The 27,673-nt window shown below is 40.7% G+C and overlaps 1 protein-coding gene across 1 annotated transcript in view; it reads right to left on the bottom strand.

Annotated features, from left to right (window-relative positions):
• Nucleotides 1–27,673, bottom strand: part of TTLL5 (tubulin tyrosine ligase like 5) — a 118,909-nt gene that overhangs the window by 39,892 nt on the left and 51,344 nt on the right. The window contains exons 25-29 of the mRNA XM_062494308.1: nucleotides 26,509–26,642; nucleotides 25,778–25,891; nucleotides 25,009–25,404; nucleotides 23,337–23,524; nucleotides 9,868–10,022 (exon numbers count right to left, since the gene is read on the bottom strand). Coding sequence (XP_062350292.1) covers nucleotides 9,868–10,022; nucleotides 23,337–23,524; nucleotides 25,009–25,404; nucleotides 25,778–25,891; nucleotides 26,509–26,642 — 987 coding nt within the window. The remainder of the gene's footprint in view (nucleotides 1–9,867; nucleotides 10,023–23,336; nucleotides 23,525–25,008; nucleotides 25,405–25,777; nucleotides 25,892–26,508; nucleotides 26,643–27,673) is intronic.

Raw genomic sequence — 27,673 nt, 5'->3', positions numbered from 1 at the left:
CCAGCAACAAGCTTTTTTGAGTGAGCTTTCTTGCTCATTACCAATCAAAGTTCTCTTACGCAGAGCATTTTGGTCAAACTACACAATGGCTGATAGTATCTAGTGTTGGGTAGAGACTAAAATAAGCCACACTATTCCCTAAATAAAAAGTTGGTGCTCCACAGTGGAGTTCTAGTTGCTGCATCTTCTTTAGATTATACAACATACCTACTCCTAGGACCTACTGAACACGATCACCAAGCAAACCTTGGTCACCACATACATAGGGGAACTGAAATAATCCTGATTTGTTTACATTTTCCCTTCCCCTTTTTTAAAAGACATTCTTATTAAACACTGGATCCCTGCATGGTTCACCAAAAGCTGCTGCTTGATACCTGCAGCTCAGAGAAACCCTAGAGAATAAGACTGACGTAGAGGCAATAGCATGCAATTTGCAAACTCTGGTGTCAGCTACAAAACTTTACCAGTCAGAAAGCTAGGGGAAATTAGGTGAAAGCAGAATCTTCACAGGAAAGGCCAGCTAACATTTCCAGGGACGGGAAAGGGGTTTTTCATCCTTTTGCAGGGGTTTCCCATTTATATCAGAGTACAAAACACCAAAAAGAAGATTGTTCATTCCGAGGAAGCCAAGCTAAAGCATGACCTTGGTCTGGATGGAAAATATGAATGTGCATTGCTGGTGGAAAGTTCACTGTATGATGGAAGATAGCTCCAAAACAAAGCCTAGTAGGAAGGAAAACCTTTTGGCCCCTGCTCTGGCATTTGTACTTGGTCACTGAAACCCTTAACTCAATTGAGCTTGATTCCAGGCCCTTTGGCTGCTGACTTTGTAGGGTTGTCCAGGGAATGGCCCACAGGAAGGCTGCCTTCTGGAAGTCTTTCTACATGGAACTCAGATCACACCCTACTCCCAGCACTGGACAGGCTTACTGAGATAGCAACATAATCCTAATTCAATTTCTCTTCCTCAGCTGTACAACACCAATGTCTTCAACACAGCTGTTCAAGACCTTTGCTCTCACGAGTAACCAAACTTCCCTTCTCACATTACCCACTACACCTCCATTTTCATGAAGTGAAAATGTACAGGGCGGACTTGGAAATCTCCAAAATATTCACAACGATTGACTTCAACTTCAGGACAGTCCAGAAGAGCATGAGGCAAATGAAGGAAAAGTCACTAGCCCTATCTTGTCTTTCATAAGCCTGGCTTTCAAAGGGGATTTCCATTTCTACAAAGCAGCATTCTGTATGTCTGATAGGGAGGATACAGAACATGCAGCCCCAAGATTTCAGAGTGCCTCACTGTAACATACAAGAATAGCACAGTTCAAAGATGGGCCCATTTAATCCCTCTGTTCTTAGGCCAGATGGACCTGCCCTAAGATCAATGCCAGAAAGGACGTTCTTCTGGGAAACTTCCCAATGCCCTTCTCAGCTGCACAACCATGAACTAATTCCAAAAGCTATGGCATGGTAGCACAGCTTTCATTTACACTTCACTACGTGCAAGGCAAATCAATGGATAAAATTTGAGATCCTTGTGTGAAGAAGAGTCACAGATGGATAAAAATATTGTTAAAAGAATTAGGAAAGGGGAAAAACCAGACATTCATGGGATTCCCTGACAGCTCTGTGCAGAAGGAAGGGCTGGGCTGGAAAAAAACAGGGCCTCAGGTTCCTGCCAAGCTGTCTGAGGCCCGTCCTTTCCAAATAGCTCAAAGAAGCAGCCAAGGTTCTCTTGTAACCCTTTCAGAACTCCTTTAGAGAGGAAGGCTGCTATAGCCAGAGCCACTCCTGCAGAGCACCAGAATAGTGTCCCCTCATTCCTGCAAGAATGTAAAGAGCAGAGTAGATCTCCCCCATGAGAACTACAAGCACATTAACCTTCTGAAAACCACTCCAGAAATCAACTATTTTAATGGTGAATGGGAAGTTTAAATAAATGCAGAGGAAAGGAAGATGTGATGGTCATTTTGCAACATGAAATGTCTAGAATGATACAGCGTATTTCAACAAGATCAGGGATAACTGGGGGAACATCACAAGTCAAGTACTGCAAGACACTAGAAGATTTCAATTTGATCCATACTGAATGAGGTATTTAATAGAACAGAAAAGATCAAACAACTTCCATCACAGCCAACAAAATCCACTGGTGCAGGAAGAGTTGCCTAGCAAGGAATGGGGAAAGGAAAAAAAATCCTGAAAAAAATGAATTACTTATATCTGTTGCTCAGTTCTACACTTACTATAATAACCCAAGGAAAAACAACTGCATATTAAGAAAAAATTCGGTGTTTAGCATGGTCAGAAGCCAACAAGATATTGCTGTATGTAAGTTGAGATGGAAATTAAAGATACACTACTGTTATTTACATGAAATTAATGTTTTACCCCTTATTGATGTACTGTTTTAATTCCTTGTCATCTCCATAAAGATAGCCAGACAATTATTAGAGGGCCAGGAAGAATTCCATTTAGAATTTTAAAAGAATGGAACTGTTTAGCTTAGGAGAGACAAACAAGAACAGAGATGATAAAACGATAGAGAACAAATAGCGCATAAAAAGAAATCAAGCATTTCTGTTTGACTTCATGTGATCTTGCTACAGGTTCGGAGACTTCTGGCAAAATTTGGGAAAAAATTTAAAAGAAACTTTTGCATAATATGCACCACCTGTGGAACACACCACTACAACAATGGGAGTACATTTTTTGCAGAAGATAAAATATATGATTAATGACAATATCCACACTAGCCTACGCAGAACAAAGTATTACAAGAACTACATGCCAGCTGTCAGCAGTTAGGGCAAAATCTCTCTTCCTCTCAGAAAGGGAATTTCCCTGCTGCCCATCAGAACATTTTCTGTACTGATGACAGTGGAGATAACTGCTCTGAAGCAGAGGATGGAAGAATTGAAGAGATTAGCAGCCCAGTCCAGGATAGCAAATCCTGCATTTACATTAGGGTAAGGTCAGTTTGTGGAGGCAGCTGAAAAGAGGAAACCCAAAATCATTATGCAGTATTGGTTCGGGAGAAGGTAGGAAAGCCCTGTCACCCCCCTCCACCTGTCAACATGGGCTGATTGCTCTCCATAGTATGCTGTAGGGAATAGTAGGAAAGACTCTCATATCCTCTGGAAGTCATGCAGTCAAAAAGAAGCCCGCTCCCCCTCAAATTTTGAGAGTTATTTGCAGAAAATGTCATTGTCCAAGGCCAGCAAAGGTAAAGCAGGCACTGTGCCCCCGTGCTCAGGCCAGGGCCCATCCAGGGGAGGCACCTGGAGGCTGCAGCTCCAGCAATGCTCCCAAAGCAGCTGAGTAGGAAGGCCACACTTGAACAGGTCCACTGGTGCCCGGCTCTGCCCTGCTCTGAGGCCCCAGTTTTCGCCTCCAGCTCACAGCCCCAGCACCGGCTCCTATGGTCTCCCTGCATGCAGCACAAACCTCCTTTGCCTCTGGAAAGGGTCCTGTGATTAATCTCACTTATTACCTCGGAAAAGTAACAGTGTGGCGGCTGCCAGCCAAGTCCGACTCAACAGCGTCTGGGGAGCCGAGGCTGCAGGGCCAGGCCTCAGACTGTCTGGGCAAGTCACGAGCTTTCTGCCTTTCCTTTCTGGAGGCTCCAGACAGACAGAGCCAAGGCCGAGCTGTGGGAAGCAGGGATCCTTGAGGACTGTGCCAATCCATGGTGCTGAGGCCCAGAGCGATTTCCAAGCAGGATGGAGAGCAATTGGCCCTGACAACACAGGTTTCCTTAGTATGACCAATATATATATATAGAAAAAAAAATACAAGACTAGCCATGTATTTCTGAAGTTTAAGTCAGCTAATTCACTTCCACACTTAACAAGTTGTCACTGGTGACCCTAGGAGACATGCGTGGGAAAAAAATCCAACAAAAGGAAAGAGACTATTGAGGCAAGAGTTACAAGCACAAATATGCATGGATGTACAGGGAGAAGAAGAAGATACACAAGCTGGAAACAGGGTGACTTGCAAAAATGTACAGCTAGCCAGGTAGCAGTTCTATTTTTTACCTGCCCTCCTCAAATCTCCTCTGAGCAGGAAGTAATAAACCCCAAATTTAGGGCTCAGAAATTCCGCCTCTCGAGGACCACAGGTAGAATCAGCATGACAGAGCTGCTGAGGTGAAGCAGACAGAGGTCACAGAAAAACCACTGAATCCACCCTCAAATACCAAAATTTATTCCTCTCTCAGGGGGAGAGGAAGAGGACACTGTGGGGAACAAGGAGCAGACGTAGTTATGCTGGCAGAGTGCTGGACTCAGTGCTGCTGGGCTGCTGCTGCTCTGGCACTTCTGCAGTGCTTACTAGGGAGGTGTTAAGGTCACTGCAGTTTGCTCAGACTGAACTGAGGGCCTACTGTGTAACCCTCAGTGCTTGTTGCTGTCTCCCTTCATCTTCTCCACAGGCATCAGCATAGCAGAGTTCCAAGTTACCTTACACCTAGATGCTGTGCAAACAAATAGCTCTGAACACTTGGCAAATGTAGCACCAGAGAGGAGTCAGGTAGCCTCCACTTTACAAGAAACTGCAGGGAGCTTGAAAAAACTATTTGGGAGAGAATGAAGTTACCCAGAACTACAAGGCAACATATATGCAACACAGAGAAGAGATTCATTCTTATAAAGAACTTGGTATTAGCTGCCAACATCCTAGGGAATTCTCTTGTCCTCATTTCTAGCTGCAAGCCCATACATAGTTAACTCTCCCTCACAGCCCCAACTGCAACACCCATGCTGTTACTGCCATGCTAAGCTCACCCAAGTCTAACTCAAGAGTCTTGCAAAAAAGCAAGACTGTCCCATTAAGTACTCACACTTCTATATGTGTAAGAATCACCCTGTACCCTTTCAGTCTCCCTCTTCTCATTGCTCTTCAGAGCCTGTCTAGTCAAGGTCCAGGTGTGATTTCTTATTTCACATTCCATGGCTCCAAAATTTAAAATAAAAACTGAACAAACAACAAAGACACTTTCACCTTCCCTTCATGTCAAACACAGCCAACTGCCCCTTTGACACAAAGGCTTGAGACCAGTGATCCATAATTAGCTGGTGATTGCTTTCTGGCAAAACTGAAAGATTCAGTGAAACTACAGAAGCCAAATACAGCAGCTCAGAGAAAACTCTCAAAAAAGACCTGGGATTCTTCCTCTCAAGTCCAAAGGATATATACTTGGTGTGATCAGAGCATCTGAAACCTAGAACACATAGTACACGTATCTGTAGCAGTAAAAGAAATTGCCATGAAGCAGTAGTAGGCACAAGGTGGGCAACTGGGATATCAAGCATCCACTACCCAGCCTAGGCTAAGGAAGTCCAGCAATTAAAAAGAAGGTCCTGATTTGGGAGACCGTCTGTCAGGGGTTGCAGCACAGCAATCTTAGTTTGTGAACTGGGGTGTGCAAGTGAGCAGAGTGTACAATCATTTTTCTGTAGAATTTTTGGGATATAAATTAATACATATTTTCTATTAGAGCAGGCACAGGAAGCTTTTTAAGTGGTATTGAATTTCCTGCACCTACATTGCTGATTTTTACATGAGGAGTAAATATACCCAATGTGACCCAGCAGCACCCGAGATGATAAATGTCTAGACAGCATCTTCTGGTTCTCCACCCTATTTTAAACTTCTAGGAAAGGAAAAATAAAAATTAAAATACCCAAAGCAGATCTTGTTTGAGAACCTGGACATACAGCAGGTATGTGCACACAGCCTGTGAGGCCCTGAGAGCTGATGTTATTAATATCACTGAGAGCGATAACAGAGTAAATTAAACTTAAAACCCTCTTAGATCAGAAAATTGAAAAACCATGTGTTTATCTAAATTTACATCCGATTAGACAAGTCTACCAAGAAAACATAATTTCCTGATGAACGAGAGCACCTTGGCAGAAATTATGAGCTAAGAAGTGTTTCAGATATGTCAGGCCAGGAAAAGAGGAGAATCCCTTTTCTCCAACTGCAGCAGCCCTTCACAGGCTCTCTAATATAAATTCAACTGCCATTCTACCCTCTGACTGATGGCAATGAAGTTTGCCTGCCCTAACCAAATTAGGTTAAGAAATCCTGTCAGAAAATCCAAGGAAAAAATAATGCTGAGCAGTTCAGAAGTGCAACATTGGCATTCAGGCTTGAGATAGATGTTATGAAAGAGCAAGAAGCTAATGAAACAGATCTGAGAAAACACTGATCATTTCACTGCTAAATTATTGCCAATTTACTGCCCCTAGGAATTTTACAAGATCAACATGAACAAGGATGGCTGCTGCTGAATCCAAGGTACACACTGTACCAGCTAGAAAGAATCTTTCTTGCTAGTTTTGGTCCAGGTCTTAGAGATTCAGTGACCTGCAGAGCCCAAGGAGATGAAATCCACTGTCTTTTTCAAAAAATAGTGGCATATCAGCTGCAAATTCCAGTGCCAGAAATGTCTACTAACCTCCATCTACTGTCCTCATAACTAGGGATTATGCAGCTATTTGCTAAAAGGTACTTCAAAGCTAGTTTATGTTCTGAATGAAGAAATTTCATTCTGTTAAACACTTGATTTTTTACTTTATTATGAAACCAAGAAAGCTTTCAAGAGAATGCCTTTTCAAGAGCACCTCTGTTATGGTCTTGGCTTCAGTTGACTAGGAATTTCACTGGATAATGAGGAATCACTTTCATGGTTGTGGTCCTTGGATTACATTACTAAAATTGTGATAAAATTATATATGGTAATCTTTAATAACTCTACTACAAAACATGTAATCACATTTAATGTCTTTACAGCAGAATGTGAAGGAATGACAGTCCTGCACAATGGACTGAGAAGCTGAGACAGAACTGAGATAGGGCACTGAGACAGGACTAGGATTAAAGGAGAGAACAAATTTGGCATAACTTCATTGACATACAGAGGGCAACAAAGGCAGGTCTGCAGCAAATGTCTTAGAGGTTGACAGTCACATCACATTAGTCAGAAGTATGGCCACATACAACTTGGAACATTTCACCTCTTGTGCAGTTCTGCAGGCTTCTTTGTCTGAAGTGCAGCAACAGCCTAGGCCATCATTTGAGTGGAAGTAGTGCCAATGCTTACAGAAAGTGGCAAAAATAAAAATCTCAAAATGCACAGCAGTGCAGATTTATAAAATAACATTTTGACATATCTAGAATGGTCCTCTGTCTCAGTATTACAGACCCAAGACCTCGTTTGCCTTTTGGCAAGCAGACTACTAATCTGGCACCTTATCTCATGCAAAGAAAAGGAATCAACAAAAGAAGTGGTAACTTCTTTTGATATACATTTAGATAAGTCACTGCTGGGAGAGGGGGAATTAAAGGGGCAAGGTGATTTGTCGAAAAAAAATGGCCTAAATCCTACAGCTTTGCAAGCATCAAACCAAAATTTTCTAACGAACCTCAGCAGTATTAAAATGGTTTAAATTTACCACTTCAGAGACAGATATCTGAACTGCAGCTAAGTGCAAGCCAGATAAGAGACCCATTCACAGAGTATTTACATCCTTGCTGAATTCTGCAACTGACAGATGAGAATCTCAATGGAACAAGAAAAGGAAGCTTTTCTTCAGTCACAGCACTGAGCACAGGCTGACACCCATCAGATGACCCTCTATGAATTGCTTGCTCTAAAGTAACAAATCAAGTAGCAACAAAGGCATTTACTATACAAGATAGCCACCTCCATACATCGACCTTGCTTTTGGAATTCTCTCATTAAACACAAGTTCACAGACCAAGTAATCCAGCGCTGCCTCAAGAATTTTTTTTCATTTCCAGATTTACATAAAACTCTTAACTCACAGTATTTTGGCCATTCAATAAAAGCAGTCATCAAGATAAAATAATTCAATAGAGTCTTAAGGCATCTTCCCAACTCTTGTTCTGAGGATAAAAACAGAGCAATTGAAGTAATGAAAGATTAAATGACTCATAAAAGGTTTGCGGATTGAATCTTCTATCAATTGTTACTGGAAAATTCTGAAGTATTTTCAGATTGCTGTACAAAATAAAACAGAAGCTTTAACTAAAGGCATTAAACTATGCACACAATGCTAGATGAGGCACCGCCCTAGAAGTCATTCAGAGTGGAGTTCTGGGTATTAGTGGTGGGGTTTGCAGCTCTTTCTGTGACCCCATGCAAAGGTGCAAACAGAGCTGAAAGGGGAATGGAAGCTCTAGGACAGCCTGCATGCTGCTGCTCTCCCAAGCCATGTAGGAGGGGAAGGCAGTTTACACCTGTTGGACAGGTTCTTTATTTGGACTAGGTAATAGCTTGCCTGGATGGGGTCCAAGAGCAGAATCACCACCACTTCTCTCAATAACTTTAAACCCCTGAGGCAAACATTGTGCTGGAACAGAAACGGGCCAGGAATTCATTTTTCACATTCCTCTTCTTTAGGCAGGATGAAAAGTAGTGACTGATGAAATAAGAGCAATTTCACTTGAGCTTTCCAAATCCCATTACAATCTTTCTATTGAAGGGCCCATTTGGGAAAGGATCACCACTCAGATCACATGCCTTCTGCACTTTGTTTCTCCCTCTCTCACTTCCCCCTCCATTTTTCCAGTAGAATTCAGGCACCAGTGATAAAAATCAGTATTTTCATGTACACAGTGCTTTCCAGACCTAGACTCATGTCCTGGAGAAGCTCTACTTTATTATTCTGTTTTAAAAGACAAAAATGAACACCTAGGCAAAGGAATCAATGCTCTTTACTGGAGTGGCAAAGGAAGAAACTCAAATCTCCAGCAGACTTGGGCTTGTATTCCAGTCTGGTTACTGCAGCAAGTTTTCCCTGTTCTTAGCTTCCAAGATTCAAGACTTCTGCAAGTAAATCTTGCTGCTCTTTGAATCACAGAAAGAATGGTTTCACTGCAGAATCAGCCCTCTGCCCAGATTCCCAAGAGTGTATAAGCCATAAATATAAGTTTCAATGCCCAAAATTAATATAGAATAATAAGGAAGATAGCTGGAAAAGAAACTCTGATAAACACTGTTCTATCTTTGAACAATCTAAACTTCATATTCTAGAAAAAAGCATGAAGATGAGGACTTAGTGGAGATTTTTGCAGCATCAGGTGTAAGTTTGCATTCTGCTTATACATGTCTCAATGCCAGCAAACCTAAACTTACAGATGCAAGGATGGGAAATTATAAAGGAAAAACAGACATTTCCCTCTCATCCATCATGTTCGTCTCTTGCCTTTATTTCACCAGGAACCTGACAGCTCTGGGAACATAACTATTTTCATAGGGTTAGTTTCTAAACCTGAGAGGAATCATTACTAAGCCCTTCGAATCATAGAATTGTTTATGCTGGAAAAGATCCTCCTTTTAAGATACTTAAATCCAGCTGTTAACCTTAGCATTACCAAGTCCACCATTAAAACATGTCCCTAAGTACCACATGTGCACATGTTTTAAAAACCCTCAGGTGACTCCACCACCTTCTTAGGTGGCCTGTTCCAATATATGACAACCCTTTTGGTGAATAAATTTTTCCTAATATCTAATCTAAACATCCTCTGACAGAACTTCAACACACACCTTGCTACAACCTCCTTGGAAAGAGTAGTACATAGCAATACCTCTGTAAAAAGCCCTTCCCCCCCATCCCCCAAGACTCCTTTTCTCCAGGATAAACAACCTCAGCTCCCTTAGCTACTTCACATAAAACTTGTGTTCCAGACCCTTCACCAGCTCTGTTGCCCTTCTCAGGACACGCTCCTGCATCTGAGCAAGAAGCCAAACACAAATTACAAATGAGCTCCTGAGGGCACTGCATTCTTCTTCAAAAAGCTAGAGCAGCAATTTTAACTTACCTGACCACTGAAGAGACAGATCTTTTGTCATCTCTATGAGTGTCTGACTGAACAGGCAACAGTGATCCTCTCTTGTTGAGCGGTGACCAGTGGCTCTGTGGGGCAGCTGCATTCCCCTTGCTTATAGCTCCACTTGCCAAGTCCAGGCCTGTTAACTAAAGAGGCAAAAAAAAACCAAAAACAACAACAAAAAATCCAAACAAACTATCAGAAACAATTAAAAACCAAGAAAAGAAAAAAAGGTATCACTAAGTAAATGGGATAGACTATGCACTAAGAAAAGTGAAATTGCTAGAAAATTGAAGTATTCAAACACAAAAATACTGTGCTAGTTACGTAAAGCAGTGAGAGGTGACACCAACATCTACCATGCCTTAAATGAATTCAGGGGCCAGCATGAAAATTACAGCCCTTCCATTCAGAGAACAGAAGAGGAAAAGGACAAAAATGGGGCAAAAATCCCAAAGTAAAAAAGTTCCTGCCATGTGAAAGAAACTCCACATGCAATGATCAAAAGCCAGAAGCTTGTACTACACTGAGCAGAGACCAGAGTATCTCTTCAGTCATGGTGAGCTGTGTCAGTAAGACAATCATCTACACCTGTCCTGGCTCTACCCCTAGGTTTCTGCCCACTTCTCCAAAATAGCCACTTTTATCTCATCCCTTCTCAGCTCTATATCCCTTCCCATTCTTGCTCCTCATCTGTGTGTCATTATTCTCACACAGTCAGTCTCAGCTTCTGCACTTCAGGTGTCATTCTCCTTGTTTTCCTCAGTACAGTTTCATTCTTACAGACTTCCAGCACTAGCTTACCCACTACTTCTGGACCCTGACCCACATTATTTCAGGTCTGAAACTTTCCACAGGAAGAGTTACTTGATCTGTCTTTCCACACTTCTGTTCTCCATTTCTCACATGTCCTACATCCTAGCAGTTCTGGTTTTACTCCCCTCCCCAGTCCACTCCTTTTGCCAGCCTCTTTGTTCACCCAGTCCTTGAATGTGGGCCGCTCATTGGACCACATTTACCACACTACCACTCCATTCATTTCTGTTCTTCCATCTGAATGGTTCTCAGTGTCCTCTCCTAAATTATGTCCAGATACAAATTTCATAGCCTCCATATCCCTCCCAGCTGTTCTCCACATCCTGGCAGAACTCCTACTAATTCTGCAGTCAAGTCAGACAGGTCCCCAACCCAACATGGACCAGGTTACTGAAAACACAGGGTAACAGAAGCTCTAGCCGAAGTACAATAGAGATGCAAATACAGAGAAATTCAGTTTAGCATCCTCAGTGTGGAGGGAACCTTCAGGAAGCTGAGAAGGTCTAGCAGGTCCTGCTGAGTATATTACACTAGAAGCTTTTTAAACAGTTACTCTGCAATCAAGCTTCAACAAAATTCTGAATTCCAAATTGCTATTTGAAAGCATGGGAGATGAAGAGATTTAAAAGAAAAGTTCTGCATATATTAAAATGCACAAAATATCTTTTAATCCAGCCTTGGTTTTGGCTGGAATACTTCACCTTGCCTGCAATGTTCTGAAAACAATGAATAAAGTTTCAGAAATCTATAAGCAATTTAAGATCTTGCAGTGAGACTTTATCAGCAAACTTAGTAATGTTATCCACCTTAAATGAAAAACAGTATTAGGTGTCATTTTGGTGCCTCTACCTCACCTTTAATGTTGCTATATTCTGTAGAATTTAATTTAAATTTAAAGCATCTTCATTGCAGTAACAGAAAGCTTCAAATTAGATTTAGTTCTGATTGTGCCAGGCACTATACAAGTACCTAACAATGACAGCTGCTGGTCACAAAGAATTTATTGTCTGAAAAGAAGGAAGAATGGTAAATGAAGCAAACACAGAAGGCAACATGGTAAATAAAATAGGTCATATACAATTCCTAGCTTGTCAGCAACTGTGATCACAACTTTGCTAACACAGCCAATGTGTGAAATGAAGATGACTTCATCCAATTTTATCTCCTCATCTTGATGCCAAGAGCCATTTAGTCTGACGAATTACCACCTCAATCCTACTCTATTACTGTGACATGCTTTCCTCTTCAATTATCATTGTATCAATGTATCATCCTTTACTTGAAAGCTGTCTTTTTAAGCAGGTGAGAAAATAGCTTAGCATGGGTAATAGTGACATTTCACACATTCCAGATAGACAGGTGTTTAAACTATAGTAGGATTAAAAACAGGCAAAGGATTCAGAAAGAGAGAGAACACAAGCAAGAATATAAGGGTTAGCTGCATCCAGCCCACCCAGACAGGTGTTACTGCTTGTTACTGTGCCATGCTTTGAGACATTTCAGCAGCTATAATTAGCTGGCCAGGATGATGTTGTTTGGGAGGATTACTGAGGCACCCCCCAACACATCTGTGCTCAGCAGTGGCTTCATTTTCTTGTCTTCCTGTGCACCTGATGGAACGGCATTATTCCCTTTACAGAGGCAAATACTTAGCAGCAAATCAGTTGGTACTTTGGTGTAAAAGGTAATGTAGAGAGAGCACCTGGACCAAAATATCCATGTAGAAGAGCTTTTAGTTTCTGAAATAGTACTAATGGAGCAAAACCAAACAAATAAAATATCTCCAAAATCAAGAAAGGTTAGTGGGACTCAACAGAGAAGGTAGTTATTGGTGTGGATCTGTAAGAATTAAGTTAGTTTTCAAACTGAATTGCAACAAATGGGTTCAAACTCTCCTGCTTGGTAAGATTCCTGTTTTTCATTAGCAGTGATGGAGTATTTTTCCTGACACTGACAGTATGACAGGAGACCTGTGTGGACTGCACTGCACACTTCAAACCAATTTTCAAACATCTCTTGTCACATCTACACAATCTTTGTGGACCTTGTAAAAGGCAAGACAATACACAGCTAATGTCTCTCATGATAGAAAGATTCATAAAGTTTTGTTACAATTTTAAACTGATTGTGACAGCAAAAATGTCAGAAGCAACATGCAACATGAAAGCAACAAGCTGATTGCAATCCACCATGATACAGTAAATCCCCAAAAACTCTCATAGAAGGAAAAGAATCCACTTGATGTACTTCTATTTATTATATAACATGAAAAAATGGGGCAAGGGGAGAAGAACAAGTGAGTTGTCACAGCCCTATCAATAGGGACCTCTGTTAGAAACAGTACGTATAGGTACTGTCATATTTAGTTCAATATAATGCTAATAAGCTAAAAGTCAAATCATTGCACAATGCTGAAATACTTTTCTACATTTATTTTCATTTTAAAATGTTACAAGGTAAGTTTATGACTGCAATACATGTGCCTTGCCAGCAGAGACACATAAGCTTAAAAGAACTGATTTCTGTGGTCATGCCTTATTCAGAGAAATCTATTTTTGAAAAACCTTTAAGACTGAAAGCAAGAGCACAACACAGAATGATACCCCAAAGTGCTGAATATAGGAATTGAGGGGTCTGTTTTTGTTAATCTGCTTTAAAAATTCAATATGAAATATCAACTCTCCAAGTACAAACAGGAGTAAACTTCAGGATAGAATTTGCTTCCAATTAATAGCAGCCTACAAAGATCCATTGTACAGTACTTCTAAGAAATTACAGGCAAAAGTCAGAAAAAGAGCTTAATATCTTTCACTTTTCTGATCTACATCATACTAGTCCTTCAAGAGTTTCCCACTATCATATTCAATAATCTTTTTTCTATAATAAAGTTAGCATTTTCTTTTTGATCTTCTCTAATGGCTGACATAAGCTAGAGCCATCAATTATAACAATCAATAAAAGAAAATAATAATGAGTTGTTGAGGGTTAGTTCTTTCCTTTTTTTTCCCTCTGTGGAATTTTCCCCATTGTCATGCTAAGATACCTGTTGACTGGGCCCTGGTGACAAGGGGGAGGGGACGGGAGGGAAGAGGGGGGAACCCCGCGAGATTCAAACAGCCAGAAGAGGAAGCGGAAGGCTGGGTCTCGGCCCATTTCCCCCGCGGAGTTCGGACGAGAAGGACGATCGCCGTCTGTGTCCCATCCCAGCGTCGGGAAACCACCATCGGACCCTGCCCGGCTGTCTTCTCGCTGTGAACTACCACCATCCAGCACTCTGCTGATCACCGGGACCCACACTGTGAGCGGAGAGCTCTCTCTCCATCTCTCTCTCCCCCTGGGACAGCGCTGCCATCACCCCCAGCCCTCCTGCGGCTCTGCGGGACCCGCCCGCCCCCAGCACCGGGAACTGCAGCTCAGGGAAAAGGTGCCTGCAGCCAAAAAACACTGGGACTGAGTTACTGTTCTGTTTGTGGGTAATTTCATAGCTGTTGTTGTTCTTGTTTGTCTTGTTAGATATACTAGTAAAGAACTGTTATTCCTACCCCCATATCTTTGCCTGAGAGCTCTCTTAATTCCAAAATTATAATAATCAGAAGAATCACATTTTCTTTCAGTCCAAGGGGAAGCTTCTGCTTTCCTTGGCAAACACCTGTCCTTCAAACCAGGACATGAGTGTTGCAGATCAGTCTCCATGGATTCAGGAAAAGCCTCATGAAAGCCTGAATGCTTCTCTTGACACCTTGCAAGAATCAACCAGGGTGAACGGGGACACATCACCACTAGGAATTGTTACTCTGCCCCACTTGGCAGGCAGTGTAAAAGTGACTGAAATTTTCATTACCAACATCCTGAACAGCAGATACAAAGTTTCTATGGTCAACATGTTACAACAAGCAATACACTACAAATTGCCTACTTGATCCACTCCAGTTGGCAGTTTTAGCACTCTTCTGGCAGAAGTCAGTCATATCCTGCCGCCCAAAAAGTGGTGGGGATTAGAGATCTACAAAGTCTAAAGATCATTTCTTGTATTTAGAGCCACACTACATCCTCTGCAGTTCACACATCTCACATTTCCATCTGGATCTTTCTGACTGGTGAGGAGGAAAAGGGGTCCAGAGCTCAAGCTATATTTCACATGTCAAGCCTAAAAGATATGCCAAAAGAATGCAGTAACCATAGGCCTGACTTTGTCTCTTCCAAAAAAACTTCCAAATGATAAAGTTTTCACAGTCAGAAACAGGAGGAGACAAAGTTTTCACCACAATGCACCCTATCAACAGGTTACAAAGGCATACATGAATAAACTGTTTACTGAGAAACCTTTTTGTTTAAAGAAAGATTGGATAAGGATCATGATAAGATACATGTAAGATCACTACTCCTCTGCCTTAGGATCAGACAAGAATCCTCAAATTTTCATGAGTCAGACAGGACAAGATGATACTGTATCACCAGCTCAAAGAGGGAACCATTCCAGTGGAAAACTGAAGATGTACAAAATATTTCATCATTTGTAGTGTGTTCTCTGCCTGTCAATCTATTTTTACCCATATACTCTGTAAGCATATGTGTCTGTAAGTTTATCCACTTTGACTCCTTCAAGACCTTTCAGTCAATCCCTAATTCTCCATTTTATTACTTAGTGTTCGTCCACTAATGCCAACATTATCCAAGACCTTATAAAGGATATGTGTTTGTTCTTCCACTACCTGGCTTTCATACTTAAGTATTTTCACTTGCCAAGCCTTCTTCAAACACCGATACCCCTAAGGCTTTCAAGATCTGGGAAATCTTTAACAGAAGGGAAGAGCTAAAAACTTGCCATGTGGAGGAAAAAAAAAGAAGAAATAAATTTTGCTGTATTCTTCCAGTTATTTTTCTTCCTCCAGGGACGACTGACTAGATGCTACAACAATATAAATACTCACTGTTAACCTGTCCTCTCCCTAGCATGTGTTGCATTTTCCTAGCTTTTCCACAGAGCTACCAAGTACATCTGGGATCCAGCACAGGCTACCATGACTTGGTCTAACACAGTTTCCAGGTCTGCCAGTACTATTGGAAATAGTGCAGCTGCCTTGCCTTCCTTAATGCATCAAGTTACTGGAATTCAACAGGCTATCCAAGTATGAAAGGGAAAAAAATAATCAAATCACAATCTTAACCTGCCTCTTAAGAAGGAAACCCCCAATCACAAATAATACATACACACAAAAAACCACTGTCTGAATAGTGAAACAATATGTACCACTACAAATTCCATGAGCAAATCATGTAATGATCTGACAAACAGATTTTTTTCTGGAACCACCTTTCTGTTACCCAGACCATCTTGCCGACCTCACCCCATACTTAAGCACCTTCATTTTATGTACAGATTTGAATTTGCAGTAACAACTAGCCAGGAGGGAAGAACCCGGGCTAACAGGCAGGGAAGTGTGAAATCTGTGTGTGTACCAAGGCTGATCTGGCCAAAGGCCTGTGACATTCCTTCTTTGCTCTCTGAGCTTACCAGCTTACAGGATATACATATGCATACAGAGCACAAGAAGACGTTCCAGACAAAGACCTGCCAAAGACATTCCTGGGAAACCTGACAAACTTGCAAATTCCTTTGTAGTATCTCCAGCATATGCATCCATTTAACAATGAAAAAAGAAAACCTAAGTTAATGCTGCTGCTGTGGATGGTTGAACTCCCCCTCTTCCTTCTCCTGAAAAAGTCAGGCTTTCAATTAGACACTCTCTGCCTCAAAACTTTCAGTGGGAGTGATTTTTACAAGGCACAATCCTGCCAAGAGTTTGATGATCAGGGTGTAATCTTTCCCATAACATGAGACCTAGCCACTCAGCCTGGCCTACTTAGTGACTACTCTGCAGATGTTGCTGCATCATAACAAAACCCTCTGTTTCTATTCCCTGCAGAGCCTCAGAGCAGGAGTTCAACATGAGCACTGCAGAAACTACAGTGATATTTTCACTTCTTACAACCTCGTCTGAGACCAACTGCTTACATTACTGCTGCTGCTACAAATCAGTAGTAACCAAAGTAATTCCAGCTCCTGTGTGAACAGCTTGAGTGAGGAAAAGATGGGGCCCTGTAGCAGTGCAGAGGTTTGTGAAAGAGGAAAGAAAAATGCCTTTCAGAGGTGATCACCTCTTTCTTGCTCCTCTCACTAACTACAGTAAGATGCCTTTTTTCTTTGCACTTCCCTTTCTCTCCATTAGTGGAAGTGTAAAAAACAAAGAAATGGTCATATAAAGAAACTACAACTAAGACTCTGATAAAGTGTCTTTAAAGGGATCATTACTGAAAAATCCCCAAAACTCCTCAGTGGGGAAAACAGCCTCACCAAATTTCTCTAAGTATTTGCTGCACCCTATATTTAATGCTCTTGTTGTGCTGTTCCGGTCTAGACAGGAAAGAGCTGATGCCCACTGGGACCTGTACACTGTGTTTTGGCAGACTGGCTGTTTGCTCTGTCGAGGACAAGGCAGGCAAGGGTACCACTCTGTGTAACCAAGACAGCTAAATGAGGAGTGGTGTGGCTTCCAATATTGTTGTTGCTGATGTTAAGATGAAACTCGCTATTCTGGGATTCCCATAGCATATATAGGTTCCCTCTGGAACACTGTAAAATGCTCCATTCAATTCTTCCTCACTCCCTCTCCCTTGTTCTACGGTTTAGTAAACTCATCTGCTTCTTGCTTATTTCCACTTTCTGTCTAAATGAAAAATGTAGAATAAGACAAGTGCCCCATCCTCCACTGGATCTGTCAGTATGTTTGCAGGAATCCTGGCTGCTGGATCCTGGGCACTGACTGGCGGCATAGCACAGAAGGAGGCAGCTCTGTATAGTCCTTGCCTGGGTGGTCTGATGTTATCCCTGTGATTAAACTCCCCCAGCTGCAAGAATTGGAGCTATTCCTGATGATAGCTGGGACCTGAAATCTCTCATTCTCCCACACATACAGAGTCAGAGCTCTCACCAGGTTTCCCCTCCTTCTGTTCCTCCTCTTCTTGGTCAAGCTGGCCAGTTCAACACATTCTTCAGTTCCCTAGCATTAATAACTACAAGTACTACAGCCTGTTAGATATCAACTGCAGCCCCCCACAACAGGCAGTGATAGGGACCTCACACAGATACTGCATTGCAAAATAATTTTTACCTTACAGAATGCCTCAGAAAGAAGTAGCAGGTTATTCACAAAGAAAAACGGTCATATGCACCCAGGATCCAGCCACCTGGCTCTGGATGTACACACATGCTGTGTATTTCATGTCCTGCAGAAAGTCTTGCAATGTAAACACATGGAAATGTTTTATGCTGAACACATATGAAATAAAGACTTAAGGATTAAAGCCTGGTACAGAAGAAAAAGTAGTCTGGGTAAGTCTGTCCATCAGGAAAGGCCAATGGTTTACAGTAGGTAAAAGTACAAAACCTCTCTTAGTTCAGCTGTCCAGAAGTCACAAAGTTGTCTACATCAAAATTCAAGGCAAGAAAGACAATTTAGTTCCTCTCCAATGAAACGGGCTTGCTGAACTGTATCTTCAGGCCTCATTCCCCACCTCACCACCAACATATCTTCCTTGTTTCCCCAACAGTACTGTTGCCATCTCAGGCTCACACAAGGCAATGGGCAAACTGAACAAGAAAATTTTTCAGAAAACTGAAAAATTGTATTGTTAACATGCACCATTAACCACTACACTACACACATTGACAAAGACATAATCATTTTGGAAAAATAATTTGCCTGGCAATAACTTGCTTTTATATTCATTCTTCAAGTAATAAAATGTCTTAATTATCTCCTTATGAACCTCTTCCTTTCAAACCTTTAATTTTACACTGGATCATGTATATTCTGCATTATGCATCTTCAGTTATCCACTTGCTACACAGAAAATTGACTAGGTTTTTTTGTTAGCCTTTTGTCTTTTTTTGATTTGTAACAAAACTTTATCATCCTACACACACCTGTCCATCTTAACAGCACTTGATGAAAGCTTGTCAATAACTTTTTTGGAAGTTTGAATATGAACAAGTTATACTGAGTGCTCTTTTTCTCAGTTCAAAGAACTCTAACAGATAGGACATCACAGATTATTAATTTTCTTATGGCCATTTGAAATCAGATACCTCCCTATTAACCTACTCAGACACCGCCTTACCAGGTTAATGCTGGACCCTCAAAAGCCACAGCTATCATAGAGATCTCTGTTGCTTGCTCCCAGACACATTGGGGAGTTAACAAGAGGCATACCTTTCTATTTCTGGATGCTGTGGAGACTATAGTTAGATTGCACATACTGGAAAAATAAGGCAGTGTCTGAAATATATAGTATGGAGAGAGGTACCCAACTCCCACTGTTGTCATAATCTCAAAATGAGCTCTATTATTAGAAGAAAAATAGAAATAGTAGAAAAACACAACTTAATGAAAGGCAAAATGCTCCTACACAATTTGTGTTATAGTCTGTGAAGACTGAAAACTGAGTACAACAGAACAAAACTGCACATCAGTAAAGCTTTACCTTCCTACATCTCCATCTCTCATATACTAAGAATTGTATATTCTATGAGTATCAGTTTGAAGTTCTTACCTGATGTTTCAGAAGTGAATGGAGAAGACAAAAAGCTGATGTAAACACAAAAATCTTGTTTTCTTAAGAGAACAGATCTTAAACATTTTTTAAAGATCATCAGATACTTAAAATTTTCCCTTAGGACATTAGTATTTTAATAGTAAATAATAAGGTGGTATCAATAATATCAATAAAATTATATCAATTTAAAAACTCAATAATAAACTAATTTAATACAGAGGCTAGGAAACAAGGGTGTAAAAGAGGAAACACGAAACAGGTGCTTTGGGCATGGGTAGAGAACAGTGAAGAATGTCAGGGATTGGAGAGGGACAGAGCTGGACTCCCAGCCAGAATGACAACACCATTCCAAGCACAGCCAGTGCTGAGGCTACCTTCCTGGGTACCCCAGAGATCCACACTACTGTATGGATACCAGAAGCAATTCTCACAAAAATGGGAATGAAAAATAAGCTTCCCAGCTCCTTTTGGGAGGAGGTATGTATTCAGAGCACCCCAGCCTTCAAGACACAGCTTGGCACAACACAGGGAACCAATGCACAAAGACATTCAACTCTCACATAGAAGTTCTTACCCTTGGGGGAAAAAAGAAAAAAAAAGAAACCAAAACCCCCCACAAAAATACAGTTCACAGTAACACCAGTATTTTCAAGTCACTCTTTCATATAGCCCCTCCAATTCAATGGTCCTAATCTTATCATGAAACATAATTAAATCAGTATATTAAGTACTTTTCCTACCAGCCAGGTACTTTCCAACAAGGTAGACTAACTCCAAGTTTCTGGAATGGCTTTAAACAATTGTACTATTTTTATTATAATGTAAGTAATGTTCTAATCTTCAAGCCAATTTATTTTAGAATGCTTTTCAAAAATACTATCATATTTCAAGTGGTTTAAACAGAGAAGTTAAAGGGGGGAAAATAATTCAGAGTTTCCTGTCTAGAAATGTATAAGAAAGTAGTTTAACTAAATTACCCTGATACAAGCCCTTTCTCTACTCTCCTCTCAGTTTTCAATCCCTTAATTCTCCTGTCCTAAAGCCATCAAAACCCTTGAGTTTCATAACCCTCAAATACACCTATCTGAAGCCTTTCCCCCTTTCATCTCATACCAATAGTCTTTGACTTCCCAGCACTCTCCAGGCGTTTACTAAATCCTCTCCCACATATTTCTCTGTCTCATCTGCCACTGCCTTCCCTCTCCTGGTTCAGGCCAAATCCTAGTCTGCCCAAATCTAAAACCATGCAGCTCTCCCAGGTAGCTTCAACAGTACCTATTCTTTTGCAAATCACTTTCCAAACTGCCAGCCTACTCTGCAATTCCTGCACTTCTATTTATTCAATGCTCCTGCCTCAAATCCACCTGCCTCAAATCCACATCCATGCCTAGCAGTTGAAAATGAGATATCCTGGTTCCAGGTCCCTCAACAATAAGCCCAAGCCTTGCTGCCCTACTATTATGTTTTATTGTATATTGATACCTCTTACTGCCCTTGTTGTCATGGCAGCCCTGTCTTCGCACTAAACCCCTGGATCCTCCTTGCAACACTGGCTTTAAAATCCAGGCTGGATCAAAAAAAATAGTCAGAACGATTGTTTAATGACTGACAGAATAGTAGAATGTGTTCATGTGGGAAAGAAAAAAAAAATCATTAGCAATAACTGCATGCTTTAGTTATGATACATTGGGCTTTGCAGCTACATCTGAACCTTCCAAAACATCACTGTTTCAAGTGTGCTTAAAATAATGGTCTCACCTTAGAAATTGCTATGTACCATAAATTCAGTACTGAAGAAATGGATAGCCTTAACTGTTCACAACTAAATCCAAATTTTCATACTAAACAAGATTCAGATTCAATCTCTCCAAAGTCATTATTTAAAAGACATGGCCAGAAAAACCACACTAGAGCGCAGATGTCTAGAACTAAATGGTCACAGGCTCAGGAAGGAAACTCACTGTAAGACAGAACTCCAGCTCTAAATTCTCACTGACTCATTAATTCCTTTCTACATGGATCTTTTTCATGATGACAGAAGATGACAAAGACATAACCCAACATGTTTCTATATTTCACTACTGAAACAAAGCCTGTGCAAACACTGCATAGTTGAATACAGCAAAGCCAGAAAATCAGCTGTGTCTACTAGGAGCTGAGGTGTCTTTTGTTTGCTTGTTGCAAAGCAAATTAGCACCTTATTTTTCCTACTATGCAATTCCAACCTCTTCTGTGGGAAAGCATCTTGGAAGAACCCAGAAGCAAAAGCAACACAGACACAGCCAATACATTTCCAGGCTATCCATGCACTTCTCAGCCACTTTCACTCTTGAGTATACCTACACAGACTCACTGCTGGCTAAACCGGTTTCAGCTGCCACCAGAGTATGCTCCCTTGCCACCCAACACAGCTGTGGTCAGGAAACTGCACTGCCCTTCCCATGCATTCCCATGCCCTTCCATTTCTGAATTCCTCTCTTAATTCCCCCTTCTATACTTCCTAATTTATCTAGGCGGAGCTAGCCATGGTAGAAATACAGGAGTTTAAAAATAATTCAATAGCTCCAAAAATGGTTGCAAGAAGACACATCGGGTTTTCTAGACAGATCTAGCAAACCACAGCAGTTGAAGCAGAATGGGCAATGAATGATTTTAGGGAAAAAGTCTGTGAACTTATTTTTTGAAGTTCTTTTCTGGAAAGACTGAAATTAAATATGAAATATAAATGAAAAGTTTCAATTTTTTTCCCAAGTATTTGTTTAGATACTAATTTTTATCTGAGGATGCAGTTTCTGTCATATATTTAGCTTTCAACAAATCAGCATTTCCTGAATAATAATGTTTTACTGTCAAAGTTTTTGAACAGTTTTACTGAGAACATTTCACCTGAAAAACAGAATGACAGCTCTGAGTATTACTAGACAAGCAAACAAGAACAAATTGTCTAAATAGGATCTGGCCTTATGCAAGATCAGGCCTCAGCATCACTAGTGTAGCCAGTGCTCACATTCTCTCCTGAATCCATCAACAAGAAGGGACTTTATTTTTTGACATACTCTTTAAAAACTGAAGGCCTATCTGCTAAGAAAAAATCTATTCAGCTTCCTAAAGTTATAAATGTACCCCAGATTTTGAAATAAATATATTGCAAATGGCATAACCAGATATTTAAAATCTAAACATATAAAAATAGAATGAAAGAAGCAAACAGAAGCAAATACCAGCAGCTGTTGCAACTATCAAGCATGCCTCAGAAAATGTAGCAAAACATAACCGTTCAAACAGTTAATTCCAAAACACAAGAATCACAATCATTTGTCTTCAGCAAGCAAAGAGAAAAAACTTACTCTCCAAGGCAAAGTGCCTATGCTAGAAAATCTGCAGTTGGCAAGTTGGTAGTTAATTAACTAAGAAGTGCTCAACTTGAACACCTTTGGCGAGTTCAACTATAGCATATTATAAAGCAAAAAAAAAAAAAAATGTGTGTAGCCATTTAGGGCATAATTCAACAAGAAATATGAAACTAAGTGGAATTCTACCAGAACTCAATGTACATTTCATGTGTATCACCATGTTTGACAAGAGGATTATCATTCCCCATGCCAGTAAGTACTTCATTACATCTTTACAGTGTTATTGGAATATAGAATTTACATCAGAACCCATTCTTCAGTCTTCCATTGCCAGCACTGTGATGACACACTGGAGGAACAAAAAAACAAACTGCATGGAAGCACAAATCTGAGGAGACTTGGGTTTATTGTTTAGTAAGACAAAGCTTAGATTCCATTTTTTATAACGTATTTTCTAATCCTCTGCCTTTTCTCCTATAAAATGACTCCAAGACATTCTTGTCAACTCACAGAAAAATCAAAATTCTGGTGTATGTAAACACTTTGAAACAACAGGACAGATGAATTTTCATGGGATTTACTGCTTGCAGCATCTCTCAGCCCAGCCCAGTGTTCACACAGAAGCCTGTTAACAAACTTCTCCCTTGCACAAGGACTATTTCAGTGCTTACATACCTGCTGTGTAAGGAGACTGACACGGCTTGGTGGGGAATACTGGCAGGCTGCTTGTTTTTCTGCCAACTGCTGCAGTTCTGCTGCTACCACAGTGGGGCCGTGATGTTTGCCCTGGGAAGAAGCGTGTTCTGCATCTTTGTGCACCCTGGCTGAACCCACACACTGCCCAGTTGAACTGCGATGGAGACCTACCAAACAAATGTTTCAATGTGTTTCATGAGGGATATGTCACTCTCAGCCTGCTGAACACAGACACACAAAAGCAAGTAGGATACCAAGAAGAATACAGAATATACCTATTCTGCATAGGTATTGCCCATATGAACAATTAGCAATTCCAAGTTCATATTCTCTTTATTACAATATATCTAATGGCACCCAATTCCAGAGACATTGGCACCTGTTACCAAAGTTAAATCTGCAAAGTTTTTCCTTAAAAACAAATCAAATGGATCTCTTTAAGTAATCTACACAGTTGGCAAGAAAGATGTATTTCAATGCTAGAGGGGTTGTCATTATATATATGTGTGTGTGTGTGTGTGTGTGTGTGTGTGTATATATATACACACACACAGAGCAACCCTAGTAAACATGTGCTGGCCCTGAAACACAACCTAGAACAAATAAATACCATCAAAATACAAAAAAATAATTATTATTATCAGGACCACAGCTGTTAGCCTGTGTGTGGTTCCCAAAAGTTTCCAAATAAATTACAGTCTGCATAAAAATTCCTACAGTTTCTCCTACCCTTTGGATTCTTTACATTAAAAGCTGCATTACTTAATTGTGCTCTACCACAGCATGATAGATGAGATGTCTCTAAAACTTGTTTTTTGGATATGGCATGCTCAAACACCATAGAGAATGAGATATAATAATTAATTCGTATCCTTTTCTGGAGGTCTTGACACACCTTTAAGTATTCAACACTTATGTGGTTTCATTACAAGACTTCTATAGGCAACCAGAGAACTAAGAACAGCACATAGACTGAGACAGGACTTCTGCTAATGAAAACAACATTAAACCCACTAAAGACAGACGCGATCTGTAACATAATAAAGAAAATATACAATACTTAGTTTCACAGCTCTTTTTTGAATGAGTTCAAAGGCTGAGTTCAAAGCACAGGGCTGATGGGAGACCTTATCACTGTAACTACCAGAAAAGAGGTTTTGTGAGGCAGGGGTTAGCCTCCTTTCCCAAAATAAACAGGACAAGAGGAAATGGCCTCAAGTTGCACGAGGAAAGGTTTAGATTGAATATTAGGAAAAACTTCTCCACCAAAAGGGTTGTCAAGCACTGGAACAGGCTGCTAGGAAGTGGCTGAGTCACCATCCATATTTAAAAGACATGTAAATGCAGCTCTTAGGAACCTGGTTAATGCTGGGCTTGGTAGTGTTAATTGTTGGACTTGGTAATCTGAAAGGTCTTTTTCAACACAAATGATTCTATGATTGCCTGCTCATTTGGTCAATAAAAGGGCATTTGCATAACAAGGCAAGGGCATCCTAACAAGGGCATCCTGCACCCCTGCTTTCTGTGAGAAATTTAGCACCATCCAACAAGACTCAATTCTGGAAATGTAAAATTTCTACCTACTCCATAACAGAAATTACACAAAGTCTATACTGAACTAGCAGGTTATTATGAATCCCAGAACACTCACCTACTTTTGCAGAGGACAATCTTTGGCTGTAGATCTGAGCAGCTCTCTGAAAAGATGAGAATGGGCCAACAGTGTAGGTACCAGAACGACGATGTAACCCTGCAAGGCTACAAGTGTCAGTGGACACTGGGTTTGTGAGGACAGAACTGTCAGGAGCTGTGCTCTGCAAGGATGGTAGTGGGGGTGGGGACTCAGTCAGTCTGGGACCAGCTGGAGGAACTGGCAATGAAGGGTGACCAGCCACCTTTGAATTTTCAGAGGCTGCAGGCTGAGGTGGCATCTCAGAACTGGTACTTCTCTGGAACATGGCACCAGGAACAGAGGAAGAAGCACCAGGAGGGCTGCACCGAGGTAATTTCACTTCAGCATTTAAGGAGAAGGTGAGTCCCTCTGGAACTATACAAAGATAATGAACATACTGAGAAAAAAATCTGCTTTTTAGGTCCTTTGATAATATCAACACACCAAAATGCCTGTATTCAGAAACACTGAAGCCAAAATGACCTCACCTACCAGCAGAGAAGAAGAAGTTCCACATGATAAACATCCTGTTTCAAAGCCTGCCATATCTAGATCAACCCCCTCAGGGAGGAGCAGCTAACTCCCACTGCCTACTTTGCGTTACATCTTCTCTTGTGTTTGAAAGTAAACCTGGGCATTTGGATCTCTCAGTTTGAACCCAGAGTTTCTAACCATTGTTTAATATAGTATTAAAAACAGTATATGCAGTCAAGTATTTTTTTATGATTATTTAGGTCAGTTCACTTACAGCTTGGTTTAGCTTCCTTGGGTTTACAGCCTTTTAGTGCTCCTTCTGAAGACAAATCCGCAGCTGAACTTTTGGGATGATCACCTTGCATTTTTTTCACCGTCTCAGGATGCTCTATAACAAAATCAAGGAGTTAGGATGTAGAACATTGTAAATCACCAGAACAAAGTTGCAGGATTTACCCTTGGTGTAACCGACTTTATTACTAATACTCCCTGTAGACCACACAACTTCGTCAATGACAACTACACTGTCATGTAAAGTAGCATGGACTGCTAGATACATATGGCTGGCACACTCTTCCTTCCATGGAATGCCTAACTAGGATCAAATATACAGTGTCTGCCCTCCAAAGGATACAGTTGCTGCAGGCAGCAAAATTTAGGACCTTGATTTCTTTCATCCTTTACTCTGATTTCAAGATTCTCTGTTCATTTCCATTCTTACTGCCTTCAGCTTGCACATTCTCATTTCAGTCATGAACTACCATATCTATGCTCCTTATAAATGCCACTAAGTTCAACCCATTTCACTTCAGGCAAAGAAAGCAAGAGTGAAATTACTCTAGTCTTCACATAAGACTGAGCTATAAAAGAAAAAAAAAGGAAAAAGATATGCAACCTCAAAAAAAATCTGAGCAACATTGTGGAGAGGTAGTTCTCTTTTCAGAGACTTAAGTTGAACTAGATTTGTGTGGGCAACATCATTTCAGAACTGTCTGCAAAACTTACCACCTTGGGGCTGTTTCTCTGACTGGTGACTGCCGTTTCTGTGTTTTGTGTTTGTGGATTTTGCTCCTAGGAAGACACTGGCTGATTTATTTTTGTGTGTGTAAAATGTCAGTACTTCCTCCAGGTCACTTTCACTGCAATAAGGAGAGAAGAATGGATGTAGAGTGAGTATACTAAGTTCTTCTGTGTTCATGTAACAAAGACAATAAACATTGAGGAAACTGAAGAATGGAGTGGGGGGAAGAAAAGGTGATACTAGAAAAGGCAATGATTTTCTCAGTTCTGCTGGATAAGAGCAGAAGGAAGGCAACATTCCCTGGTTAAACCTGAGATTCCCACTACAATACCATCTTCTTATGCAGTAGAAAATACAAAATATTCAGGAGACCTCCCGGGATAAATAAAGAACAAGTGAATGCTCCAAACACATCTGGGGAGATTAGCTCAGCATGAGAGATTCCATTCACAGCTAAATTTGTGAATCTTCTGCAGGTGCTCTTTAGAATGAGCAGCTCTCTCATGAGAGAACTCAGCTAGTTTTATAGTCACCATAAGTAGCTTCTATTCAGCAGCAGGGGGGAGAAGAGAAAAGAAGGCAAAAGCTTGTTAATTAGCCAAAACTGCAGGACAACCAGAACAGTCAATATTTTTGTTAAACTCACAAAACTTGTATATGTTTCTCATTTTCTTTACAAGAACCAAGTGGGATAGCCTCAATATTCTAAACATCTATTAGTCCCACTCCAGTATCAGTTACTTGGCCATTCTTATTACAGCTTGTGCAAGCTGTTGTTCCAGTTGTTTGGTATCTAACATGCTTCCCTTTTGCTTTATAGTGTTGCATCAGCCATCAGTGAGTTCCTGTATGGCACGGCAAACACCAAAGCAAGTACTACAGTGCCAGCAACACTACAAGAAAATGTAACACAGGAATATAAATTAGCAGAGCAACAGTTAGAATCTTTCAAAATATCCTCTGAATATCACAATAGTAACTAGTATTGGCTAGCCTATGCTCTGAAAATAGCCGTGTGTAAAGGTGCTACACTGAAGTTCACAGCATGCCCTGAAGATCCAAATTTCATTTTTTCTCCCAGAATAGAAGAGAAATGTAAGAATGAGAAGTTGTTGGTGGAAAGGTGTTTAAGCTTTTAAATGAATTTAC

Source organism: Cinclus cinclus, chromosome 6 (genome assembly GCF_963662255.1).
Source record: "Cinclus cinclus chromosome 6, bCinCin1.1, whole genome shotgun sequence".
In the NCBI taxonomy this organism is placed as follows: domain Eukaryota; kingdom Metazoa; phylum Chordata; class Aves; order Passeriformes; family Cinclidae; genus Cinclus; species Cinclus cinclus.
The sequence above is the reverse complement of the archived record's forward strand: the minus strand, read 5'-3'. Positions and strand labels throughout refer to the sequence as shown.